Here is a 13,750-nt window from a genome sequence, read left to right as displayed (position 1 = left end):
CCTGGCATCTGCTAAGGTATATGCTGACATCTGTAAGGCTGGAGTCCCAGCAAAATAATCAAATGAACTTGTATAGCTCTCGTTAATCATTTGAAATGTTGGTAGGTACATATAAAAGTATATACAAAAATGTATAATGGATGTCTATATCTACCACCTCATTATGATTTACTGTTCTATTATGAGCAACTGGTACATCGGTGACTGTATGGCACAAGGTGAACCAGGACAGGTATAACATTTGCTCCCTTTTCTGTGCCCTGGTCCTGCTCTATGAAAGGACTTGGTGACATTAGGCGATATCTGGCAATGGTGGAAAGGAAAGAGTTATGTTGTGTCACGAGGATGGACTCTCGGTGGTGTACGATGATAATAGATCATTTACATTCTCTATGTTTCCTTCTAAATTCTATCTAAGGAATTGTGAAATTATTATTATACTATTATTATACAGTATTTATAAAGCACATCATTCCTCTGAGCACGGTGAAATCTGCATTTTTTTAAAAAATGGAAGGAAGGGAAATAGATAGTTAAAAATAATCACCCAGAGGGTGTCTGGAATACAGAATAATCCAAATATCTAAATTAATAATCTTTTGTTCCTGATGATTATCAATACTGAATCTCTGCTCCTCTTTATCCCACTAGTAACCAAACGGAGTGGGAAATAGTGGGATATAGTGTAATAACTGCACCACATTCTCCGCTCTGTACTCTAAGCTTTGGATCTCTAGAGCAACCTCCAGCTAATGTCTCTCCTACCATTCTATGTCCATGTTCCATGAAATAATACTCACAATACAGATGACGTCTCCTCCCTTCTCCTCGATACATTCTGCATTGACATGACAGGGGTTCTGTCCGCGGTTCCAGCAGCTTTTTTGTAGCTTGCAGCCTTTGATTTGGTCACCCACATACCCAGGATTGCAGGCTCCGCAGCGGAACGAGCCCTGTGACCAAAGAGAGGTACAGTATCTGATGTGGGTAATGTTCCCAACTGCTCAATGTACAATATAATACAATGTACTGAATGCGGACACGTGAACACGAGGCAGCTTTACAGATTTCAGCAATGTGTGGACATTTTGCAGCAATTGTGCAGACTGACATCCCAACGGAAATAAGCATTTTGGTGCAAAACTTACGTACTGCGCATAACTTGCATCTGTATTTAGAAGTGCATTTATTTTTCCCTTGCACCCCTTGTGCGAGTAGAGGCAGAACAGAGGTGTTCTCATGCGGTAAACTTATTTTGTGTTACATAGATCTAAGCTAATGAACATTAGGTGTGTACGCTCCATCGACCATGTTTTATCACACCGAATCACATTGCATCGTTTGATTTGATATTATAGCCAGACTAAAAGTCTCTCTAAGTGATGGAACGCTGTCCTGCCAGTTCTGCAGTGTGTACGCACTCACGACCGTCTTTCCAACAATTATGCCAATAATTCCTCCAACAGCGATTAGTTTCTGGGCGTGTACATTTAAATTTATGATGTTGTCTCTTACGTCTCCCACGTGCTGTGTTGTCTAAATGTGAAGCACATGGAAATAGTGATCTTTTCTTTCTTCTTCTTTCCCTGCGGTTGAGTGTTTTTAGCGCTCATGCCATGACGAGAAGCAGCAGAGCACAAGCTCCTCGTTTATTTGAAGGGATGATCATTATATTTCAATAACGGTAACAAGTGTACAGTTGTGAACGGAGTTGCCAAAAATACACTATACACAAAACAAAGCAATGACTGGCGATGATGGTCTTTATTTAAATGATGTCTGCATATTGCTGCAGGGATGGCAGATATCTGTACAGGGTGTACGGAGTCAAGATAGTCTGAGACGATGGTTATGACAGATGAAGAGCACAGATCTGATGGTAAATCGTGTAAAACGTGTAAAGTGTGTACACATGAATCGGCATAATGATCAGGACTTTCAGTCGTTGGTAAAATTGTTAATGATATCGCACCAGGAGAAATTTTCTGTAGTGTGTACCCAGCTTAAGCTATAAAGACATTTTGCACCTATATAAACACGGTACAAGTTTTGAAATAGATAATAGTGATTGTTGCATCATTTCTCAGACGCATCTTTATGCCAGATGGGACATATGTGTCCTTGATTAGTCAGTTGAACTGGTAACCGTCACCTATAGTATATTTAATTATTACAAACAGAAATGTTGATAATTTAAATACTGTTTTGATATTTTATAATAGAACATCCATGGAAATGGTATTTAAATATTGCAAAAAAATATATAAATGTGCAGGAAAAGAATTCACATGCATGGTTACATACAAAGAGACTTTAGACAAGACTGCTGAGAACCAGCCACCAATCACCTGGAAATATAAGGTGATACTGTACATGACAGCAACAACAATGCCCACATGCAACATTGACATTGATGAGAGTACTCACCATGGTATTAGTGCAAACAGAGTTAGCCACGCATCCACCATTTCTTCCGGTTGCACATTCATTGATATCAAGGCAAACCTGAATAAAAACAACAGAACATTTCTTTGTTCACATCCGCTAAAGAAACAAGAATCATCATCATCATTTATTTATATAGCGCCAACATATTCCGTATCGCTTTACTATTGGGGACAGACATAATAAACTAATAAACAAACTGGGTAAAACAGACAAAGTGGTGAGAAGGCCCTGCTCCCAAGCTTACAATCTATGGGACAATGGGAGATTGACACATGAGGTTAAGTCTACATTTTGCATTTTGGCCCAGCCAGGCTGCAAAGGTAAAAGTGACTCATAAGCTAAATGATCCTTTCACACAACAATGTTGGTCAGGGGGTAGTTGTCTTGTGTGAAATTGTGTAACAGGCAGTAATAGGCTAAGGTAGTGAGGTTAAGAAGGTGGTTGAGGAATATTATAAGCTTGTCTGAAGAGGTAGGTTTTCAGAGAACGCTTGAAAGTTTGTAGACCAGAGGAGAGTCTTATTGTGCGAGGGAGAGAATTCTATTAAGTCTGTCAGATATGCACATTTTATCTTATATTATAACTAGTTATAGTGTGAGATAAAGCAACAATATATTCCCATCCTTCCTTGTTAGGAGAATACAGTTACAACCAGCCACATAACTACATCTGCCACTGGGATTCTGGGATTGTACAATAGGATATGAGATGTAATATAACAAGGCACCGGCTTTCAAAGCAAATGTTAGATCTAAGCCTAATTGTAAACTAGTGTCTGTTAATGATAGATGAGGACTGATTAACAATGGTGCAGTCTGTGCAATTGCTCAATAACCCAGAGCTTGACAAAGCCCAGGATCAGCAATAAAAAGTAAAATAAATATAACATTGCTGATCGTTGGCTTTGTCAAGCTGTGGGTTATTGAGCAATTGCACAGACTGCGCCATTGTTAATCAATCCTCGTCTATCACTATTAACAGACACTAGTCTACAATTAGGCTTAGATCTAATATTACAGAGAGAAGCAGACACTCCCGCCATCCTCGGTTTGGTAATGGTTTATTCAGGAAACCAGCTTCACGTACAGTAAAGTGACCATGATAGCTTGCCGTCACGTCTGATGGGTTTCCAGCAAAGTTCTCATTGTGAGCAGCTAGAACCGAAACATCATCCGCTGAATTTAATAACTTCCCGTACAAATATTATTCTATGCTCCAGTTTCCCCAGCAATGAAATGACCATACATGCTGTGTGTGTTCCTGTAGTGGGCTAGACATATGCAGTAAATCTATATGCCTGCAATATGGAATAGCGGAACCGCTCAGACAGAATGACACATAATCCGCTTATGAGTCATAATATAAACACAATCTGGAAGTTCCGTGTTTGGTCACTCTCACAATAGGGAACATTTATGAAATCTGTTCCGCAGGTAGCTGGGAAGAATTATGTTGTTGCTCCATAACATATGACATTGCCTTTAATTATACAATATGCTGTAATAACACATTTTCTCTACAGCTAACAGTGGAGCAGTTGTCAGAAATGTTCCCCAATATGTTTTTCACAAGGGTTCATAGACAGATTCAAGTACAGTCTTAGGGGTATATTTATTATTTACTGAACTGCAGGTTTGTAAAAGTGAATTCTAATTATCATTTATTTAGTACATTCTACAAAATGTCAGCTAGAATCTGATTGGTCGCTATAGGCAACATCTCCACTTTTACAACCCCGCAGTTTAGTAAATATACCCCTTAGTCTTAGCTATTTGCCCTGTGCCTCAGCAACAGTTTGAAAGCGTTTGTTTGTTGCTGGTTATAGTTGAAGTCACGGATATTTTATTCATAGTGTTTGGTACTAGTGCATAATTTTTAATATAATTAATACAATACATTTGTGATTTTTGTCTTATGATTACTGGATTACACAAAGTTCACAAATTAGTGCACTAATCAGTGCATAGCCACAGAGTATAGCACTTATAGAGTTGTATATATTTCTAATTGATCTCAATGTCTCATATCAGTGTTCGGTCAGCAGATTTTGCTGTCTGAGCACAAGAAATTGTTACTGCCATGATTATTCAGTAGAATGTGGCTACCAACCCATCTCTGGTGGCTATCTCTGCATTGCTTTCCACCACACAATAAAAGTAGAATGATGCCTCTCAATTCACTAGGAACCCATGGCCTCATTGAGCAATGTCACTAATCCTCAGGGAACTGAGAGTGAATATTATATTGCCCCATCAAACGTCTGCTTCCACTGGGGTGATGGGTACTTATAAACGTGTTTATATGCCATTTGTTACTCACCAAACATTGCCAGCCCATTCCAGTCCTCAAACTTTGAAGTTTAATTAATGTGATCCAACTGTAACTAGTGTATCTGTGTGTTCAGTCATTTTAACCAATGCAGATGTATAATGGAATACATTGTCATGTTTAATACAGATGCCATATACACTTATTGAGAAATAATAAAAGATAAAAATATTCAGAATACCTTTCAGTTTAAAATGTGGGACTGGTGAAAAATTTGTGATTTCAACTCTCTATATTACTCCAGTGTTCTGGGAAAGGTTATTAAACTATATCTTTATATAATCACATCTACAGTAATTATAAATGCTAGGACATTCATAACAAACTGAGTAATTTCCATTAGCCAATTGATCTGAAACCTATTTTTAATACAATAAATTTATCTTGGTGAATTGAATAACACGTCACCTGTTTATTTTGCTTAGCGTAGGTAGAGCCGACTCCTTGTACAGTTGGTCCTGTGTATCCAGGGGGACAGGACTCACATCGGAAACCTGGAATGGTGTTAATGCATCGAACCCCAGGGAAACAGGGGTTCAGTCGGCACTGGGAAAAAATAAATACAACAAAAATAATGAGGGGATCGATATTTCTGAGAGAGGATGAATATACCATTGGTTTTACGGTCGTTAATGGGTAATATCTGGGTAGGCACTGGCCATCTCCTTTAACACTACAAGCCACACCCTAAGATGGGACACAAGCAGTGGTGGAAGTGGGGGTGCATACGGTGATATGTCATACCGCCACTCCTCCTACCACCTCCATTGTAACACTATCACATTCATATCCATATATATATATATATATACACACACAATGGTGGAAGTGGTGGTGTACAGGGTGGTATGCCATGCTGCCACTTCTTTCTCCAACCGCCTCCATTGTAACACTATCACATTCCAGTCCGTTACATTATATATATTGTGACAGAGTCACTGGAAGGAGGCTAAATGGGAGATGTATGTGTCTCAGGCTTCCAGCATTGTGTACGTTAAAACACCAGGGATAAGTTGTAAAGCTTCCCACAGGGTATTTCCCTGCACTAACAAAACATGGTAAGGGTGTTATGTATGGAGAAAGAGAAGGATGGGCTCCATACATAAGGCCCAGTCCGGGTCTTCTGGCCTACCAGTCTCTAAACAGACTGATCAAGAGATGCACCTGTGAGGTGCCTGTGAAAAGGCAGCTAGAATATGCAATCATTGTCTCAGACCTTGGGAGGAGGTGAGTTGCCGCCTGAGACACTCTGCTGTGGTAAGCAACAATACATGTTTGATTTGTGTGTTGGACACAAGGTCCTGCACAGGAGAGAGGGCCTCCGGAAATGTATTAGTTAGTAGCCAGACGGCTAAGATTTTGTTTGTTATGTTTTGTTTACAAGCTGGTGAATAAAACTAGCTGTGGCTTTAAACTGAAACCTTTGGATTTGTGTGGTTTACTGCTGCAGTTCGTCACCATCTTCACCCAGGAGATGGTACCTGTTCCCCTGATGGTGTCACAATATATACATATATGCAGTGGTGGAAGTGGGGGTGCATACAGTGGTATGCCATACCGCCAGTGTCGGACTGAGGCATGAAGGGCCAACCGGGGGACTGCAATGCTAGGGGCCCACCAGAGGGGGTGTGGCCAGAAATCATAGAGGTGTGGGCAGCCAGAGGGGGTGTGGCCAGCATCAGGTAGCCTGTAAAGTTACTCACTCCTGTTTTATATCACTGCTCTGTCATTCATTTGCCTTTCACTGCAGAAACCTGGGAAATCCATCACATCACCTGTGACTAAGGATTCTATGTTATGTGCATGGATTGTGTTACTGAATACAGATGTCCAAGCTTGTTCCTCTGCTGACAGCAGACATGTGGTGCTGTGTACAATGCTGGGAGTGACTAGAAATGACAACAGCACCAGGGAATCATTCCTTCTCTGTGTCTGATCCCTTCCCTGCCCAGGCTAGGGGCTTACCAAGTGTTTGGATAGAAATCTTTCTGTATCTTCTTAAAATTTCTGACCTAAAGCGTCTCAGCCAGTGGACATAGTGTAATATAAACACAATATTAAGTGAAGGGGGAGTTACGGATGAGATTAGAGTAGGGATTGGGGGGGTGGGTTTGGGGGACAGGGTGACGATGGAATGTGCAGACGCAGCATTTTTAAGTACAATGTCATAATGTGCTGAACATATCCATGGGAACACTGTGCTGGCCATCAACACACTGGTCAAACCGGAATGTCACAGGACCTGCAAAGTCATCCCTGAATCCATTGCTTACATGTATATTACATTAAGATGTACTGAATCTATAGTCTCATGAATGAGACAGCATAGGTGTATTATATTTGCAGAGAGCCCAGACACGGCTCTCTGCACCCCACAGCTGCAGAGAGTGTCACCGCCGATATCGCCAGTCACGTGTTCCATGTAAGCTCCGCCCTAACAGAGGAGGGGGCGGAGCTTCAACGCGGCGGGCCTGCCGGTGGATAGCCTGGCTGCCCGGCAGGCCAGTCCGAGGCTGCATACCGCCACTTCTCCTACTGCCATCGTTGTAACACTATCACATTCCATTCACTTACATTTTCCATTCTGCCACTTCTAATGTTCCACTTTGACCATTGGATACAAGAATTTTATAAATAAATAGTTCCCAATGACGACTGCAAATTATTTTGCAGATTTTTAGCATCTTTTTCAAAAGATGCTATAGAACGTATGTATCCAACATACAAATGTACATTTTTTGAATAATCCCACAGACAGTCATTTAAAGTATTTTCTATTCATTTAGAGAATAATTACTTTCAGTGGAACAAAATACTTAATTTACTCAATTAAGAAAGAATAGGTGTTAATTAATACACTGTGAAATGTTAATGGACATTTTGTGTGATATTATTCATACTAGGGCATTACAAAGTCTAAATCACCATGTAACCGGTTTAGTACCTCATCTAGGTCAGTACAAATGACACCGTTTCCGGTGTAACCCTCAGGACAGGGTCCGCACTGGAATCCAGTTCCTGTCTCTGTGCATTCCACTCCTCGAAAACATGAAGTTGCGTCACATCGAGGCTTTGGAGCTGTGGTGACTTCTGGCTTTGGAACTGATGTTGGATTTGGATAGTCTGGAATTAAACCTTTTTTTTTGGCAAAAAAATATATGTTCGGAAATTAGACATTGTAGTACATACATCATTATCACTCTTTAATATGCAGATTTGTCAATACATATCCATTTTTTATATATTTGTTCAATTACAGTTTCAATCATTCTTTTACTTCCGTTGCCGCATCCCATTACAGTGATTATACCATTGGGGTGGGTAATATGGTAAAGCTCTTTTTCTATCTTTTTTTTTTCTTGGATACACATTATTTTCCAGTTCACCTCTATAGAAGCCATAGAGAGCTGTGTGCTCTGTGAAGGTTGTAATGCCTTGGCCCACGGACAGAAGAGGATTGGCTTTTTGACTGCTTAAAGCACTGGGATGTGGTAGTACAGCAATAGGGTTGGCAGTGGTCACAATTGCAAGCCATCAGCCAACTAGTAACTGCAGGGGAGCCAGGGCCAGTTGCCTGCAGGTAAGGATACCTCCACTGTACTATGCTGGGCAGCACAAGTTGCTGGAATAACTCCTGTTAATTGAAATTTCTGATGAAATTGCCTCTTAAAGTCTCAGAAACACACTGCTATTTGACAAGTTGTGAATAACTGACCCTCCATAGATTGTTTCCATGGTTTCCCCTAACCTGGACTTTGCTTTTATTTGATGATAGACAAACAAAACTCTTGATAAGTAGCATAATGATAAGTATGTTCTTAATGCAATTTATGAATCCAGTGGGTCAGGACAACCAGGGTCAATAGTCAAAAAAAAAAGCAGCAGATTGTGGCTGGTGTATGTTGAATGATAACAACACAGGGTGTTACAGGCTGATGATTTGTAGGGCTGTAACCACTGTAATAGGATTGAGCATCGATTCTAAACCATTATGTTGCAAATCAAAAAACGGCAGCATAGACCCATAAAATAGTGGAAATATTACACACAAAATTAAGTGAAGAGATTGTACTCACAAACAGCGTAGTACTGTATGAAGGGAAAGACTAACTGTACCACTTGTGGCAGGTCCAGTAATTGGACAGACAAAACTGTGCTCTCCCTCAATGAGCGCTTCCCATACAATGCAGCCCCAGCCACAGCTCCAGTAATTGGTTCCCCAGCTGTTGTCCCCATACTATACACACTATACAGTGTGCCGGATACACCTTGTCAGATCTAGCTGGCAGATCCTGAGGCATTCTCTACCGCAACATGTTTGTATATATACTTTTTACTTATTTGGGATTTTCACTAATCCTGCCTAGTTAGCATTGGGTCTTAGCTGTGTTTGCTTTAACTTAAAAACTAGAGCAACAGGTTAAGAAGAATATTGCACCAGGAATGGGAGAAGAAACAGGAAGACGTCAGCCTTCTGTATGAAAATGCAGCCATGAAATATATTGATCTTTATTACTTAATACTGAATCAGAAAATGTTACATAACTTATTTCACTCAAGATATATTGCCCAGTTTTCACCCACTAAATGTCCAAACTTGTTAACATGAGGCATGAGTAATACCATAATGTATTAGTAAGGAGTATATGAGACTACTGTTATTAGCATTTTGAGATAAGAGGTGTAATTAGCATGCAAGTTGAGGGATATGATTATATGACATAAGCAGTGTGTTTTATATATGAGATGAGGAGTGTGACTAGTATATGAGATGAGGGGTATGATTAGTATGCCAGATGAGATGAATTATTAATATATTAGATGAGGGGTATGATTATTATACATGATGAGGGATATGATTAGTATATGAGATGAGGGGTATGATTACTATGCCAGATGAGATGAATTATTAATATATTAGATAAGGGGTATAATTTGTATACATAATGAGGGATATGGCTAGTATATGAGGAGGCATATGATTAATATAAAGAGTGTAATTAGTATATGAGATGAAAGCTATGATTATTATATAAGGCATGGGGTATGGTTAACATATAAGGTGAGGGCTGTGGGTAGCATATACGAGATACATGCTTAATATGTTGGGGTTTATGAGATAACAATATGATTACTAACTGAGGTGAAGGTATGATTATTGTACAAGATGATGATTTACTATGTACTAACCACAGGCCTGGCACTCTGAAACAGTGTTCCTCAAAAACATGGTCTCTTTCACCTTTCAAAGAGAGAGAAAAAAATAAAAGGTTAATCTTTACCTATGGTGTGCACAAAAACACATAACATAATGTGTAATGAACCCTGTGGAATACAGTACTATTTATTCACGCTAGGTCTGAAGACTCCTGTAAAACTACAGTATATCCGTAAAAAGTAGAATTATACAATGTGTTGTAGAAAGTAGATGGGTATGACAAGGTATTTGAAGTATACAGCTTGATTTTCTGTTACACCAGTTTTCCCAAACTAGGTCCTCATGGACCCGTAACACTACATGTTTTCCATATCTCTTTGCTGGAGCACAGAGGTATTAATTACTGACTGACACATTATCAACAGTGGCGCACGCAGTGGGGGTTTCTGAGTCTCCAGAAATCCCCCCCCCTGCGTTAACTCAGCGCCCACCATAGCGGCACTGTCCTATACAGCAGCCGCGGCGCTGTCAAAGAAGCGTCCGGAGGTGCTGTATTGTATGCAGCACCGCCGCGGACGCTTCTTTGGCAGCGCCGCGGCTGCTGTATAGGACAGTGCTGCCGAAACCCCCCCCTGACAATCCTGCGTGCGCCCCTGATCATCATACCACCTGTGCATCTGTTATAATGTGTCAGTCAGTAATGATTACACCTGTGCTCCAGCAAGAAGATATGGAAAACAAGCACTGTTAGGGGTACCTGAGGACTGAGTTTGGGAAACACTGTGTTACACCTTTAGAAACTTTCTATATCCACAGAGCACGGCTAGCTTACAAAACATTTGCTTTGCATTCTCTTGTGCACACAGAACTCGTTCTTACTTCACAAAGTGCTATCACACAGAAAAGCCTGTCCTTATTTCCAAGGCAGAAGACCATAGCATTATATTAAAAACACCCTTTGTCCATTAGTGTAACTTCCCCTGAGGCATGAGTGAATGTCATACCCCTTGTGAGGTGTGGAAAGAGCATTCACGGGACCCTAGAGTTACCACGTTTGTCCCATGGGGGAGTTAGTTTATTAGTTCAGGATTCTGATCAACTCTTCTCTTTGAGTCTACCACTTTGACTCTTGCTTGTTTGGGTGATGCAGTGTCAATCCACTTGCTGTATTTGGCCAAGTCCGGTGATTGTTGCTTGGGTCAATGCTGTTGATGCTCTAGTATGTTTGAGTTCGGAGAGGGAGGCTCAGGAATGTAGAGAGAGACATTTGAGGCTGTTGAGAGCCAGAAGTGTTAAGACCAAGTGTACAATCAGGGCAGAATGCTGCTAACCCGTCCTGCATGTGAGTCAAGTGATGTGAGTGTGAGTGCTTGCTCTGAGAGGCACCCATGAGATTCTAGAATGCACTTACTAGTACACCAAGTGCTGAGACAGAACGAGAGAGCTATGGCCCCTGGTGCAGGGAGGCGGGGAGGAGAGAACTGAGGACCTGACTCTTAACATCTGCCATGCAGTGGGCCCCATTATATCCCTGGGCACCTATGCATTGCACCAATGTGTCCAAGTGTGGAGTGAGGTCAAGCCACTACCTGGAGGCCTGTGAGTACACTGGAGAGGTCGCAGCTGTGTAGAGGCAGAGATGAAAGGGTGACAATCCCACAATGCAATAGTGTCATCTCAAGTGATTATACTACCACATGTAATATGTACTGGAGAGTAATGTTGGAAGATGTAAATATATGACTGTAAATAAACTACCTCATTTATTTCATTCAAATTAAATGGCGTGACTCCAATTATTTCAGCACTAGTAAATATATACTGCTGCACTTTACAAGGAAGACAAATAAATAGATACAGGAATGGCGCTAGTAACTGTTCAAAAAATGTTCATAAAACAAAATTCACATAGTTGATCCTTTATGTTGTTTGAGAATCTTATTCATATGTACTTGAATATGTTCAGTGTATAACGAAGTTCAGATCAGCAGACTTGTATCCCAGAGTATCCTGTATATCCTCATAGGAATGTATATAAAATATAAACATAAAATAGTGTAATCCTGTTAGAAAGTATATATACTCTATTTTCCTTGTGGGTTTAACATGCAACACCACCTTATCCAAATTGAGAAATCCAAAGGTAATCCCCCTTAGGGGTATACATTTACAAAAGTTCAGATAATAAACGGCATATAGTGTCATTTCTTTTTCTTTGTTCTTCCAATTGTGCAGATCCTCTTACTTCTGATACATGAATATCAATCTCCGCCTTGTACGGGGCCCGGATGTAACGTCCAGGTTCTAAGATGGCGTCTGAGAGAGCATGTGGCCACGCCCCCTGTGCACCTTCTGCACATACCCACAGTTACTAAGCCTGCATGTGTAGGGACACCAGTTTGGGGGTTAGGATCACACAGCAGCAGGCTATTGTCAGCCTCAGAACAGTAACTGTTCTGTAAATGAAGTGAAGATCCCACTCATCTCTTCCACCACTCTCTCCAAGGATATCTATCCAGCTTTCAGAAGAGCCCTCAGAATGTAAAGGAGTTCCTTTTCATGCCAAACCAATCCATGGAATTTATATTATGTGACAATAACCTGGGGAAAATATTATATAGTTCTACCAATTCCTTAGTTGTGTTAAAGTAGGCAAGTGTATGAGGACAGAGAAATCACACAACATGTGTTTGTGTCACAACACCCTTCAGCTAATATGTCATCAATATGTGATCATAAACCCATGAAACATTCATATATTTCTAATGTCAACAAACACATAACGGACAGATTTGTAAACGTAAATAAGAGCAGGGTGATATATCGGAGTTACCTGTTGCCGCATAACATCTCTGAGTTCTCCAAGTAATTGGTTCAGCTGTGAGATTTGACCTAAGAGCTGTCTGCTGACATCACCTGCATATAAACACTTTTATTAGCTATATGTGTTATTTAACACATATACATATCACGTCATGAATGTGTGGTTTACCTTACCAGCAATACCTGTACCTAAAAAAAATATTTATTATATTATCTTTAATTTATAAGGTGCCGCAAAGGGTCCGCAGCGCCGTACATAACATATACAGAAAACAGTGACCCATGACATAACATGATACAGAAAGAACAAATAATGAAGAACAAAAATATTTACACACACAGGTAACATGGTAATGCAAAACAAATTATTTCTGGGACAATGAGTGTAAGGGATGGCAGAAATCAGCTAGAAGTAGGCCAAAGCTTAAGGAAACAGGGCTAGGGAAGCAGGCCAAAAGGTACAGGGGTGATGGAAGAGTAGAAGGAGCATACAAGGAAAGAGGGCCCTGCTCCTGAGAGCTTACATCCTAAAGGAAAAGGGGAGACACAAATAGAGTGGTACTAACTGGGGGAGAGAGCCCGGACAAGGGAGTTAGGAGGAGGACTGATAGACTTTAGCTAAACCTGTAAAATCTATTTACTAGGATTAGCATTTGTATTTTTTTTTACATTGAATGGGTAAAGAAAAATTGGGTGCCACACTTAGAGTTACTCTCCACGGCTCGTGTGTGTGTCCTTCCCTAACATTTTTGGACAATTGGTGTATAGCAGTAGTGCTTCCTCCTACTATTAGAGCAGTGCAGTAAGCATAGCATATATAAAGAGAGCTGCTACAGGTGTGTCTTAGGGTCTCTAACTTCAGGTCTGTTGCTTAATTCCTTAACTTAATTAATAACACCCTGGATGTGCAATGTGTATATTTCTTCTGTAAACCAGTAACCGTGTCCAGGACACCGACCACTCTCAAAATCCAAACTCCAAATGTTGAAACT

The 13,750-nt window shown here is 40.5% G+C and overlaps 1 protein-coding gene across 1 annotated transcript in view; it reads right to left on the bottom strand.

Annotated features, from left to right (window-relative positions):
- Positions 1–13,750, bottom strand: part of THBS4 (thrombospondin 4) — a 50,764-nt gene that overhangs the window by 24,775 nt on the left and 12,239 nt on the right. The window contains exons 5-10 of the mRNA XM_075182414.1: positions 12,769–12,851; positions 9,968–10,019; positions 7,722–7,912; positions 5,186–5,323; positions 2,428–2,505; positions 801–953 (exon numbers count right to left, since the gene is read on the bottom strand). Of these exons, the coding sequence (XP_075038515.1) occupies positions 801–953; positions 2,428–2,505; positions 5,186–5,323; positions 7,722–7,912; positions 9,968–10,019; positions 12,769–12,851 (695 nt within the window). The remainder of the gene's footprint in view (positions 1–800; positions 954–2,427; positions 2,506–5,185; positions 5,324–7,721; positions 7,913–9,967; positions 10,020–12,768; positions 12,852–13,750) is intronic.

This window comes from Mixophyes fleayi, chromosome 1, assembly GCF_038048845.1.
Source record: "Mixophyes fleayi isolate aMixFle1 chromosome 1, aMixFle1.hap1, whole genome shotgun sequence".
Taxonomy (NCBI): domain Eukaryota; kingdom Metazoa; phylum Chordata; class Amphibia; order Anura; family Limnodynastidae; genus Mixophyes; species Mixophyes fleayi.
The sequence above is the reverse complement of the archived record's forward strand: the minus strand, read 5'-3'. Positions and strand labels throughout refer to the sequence as shown.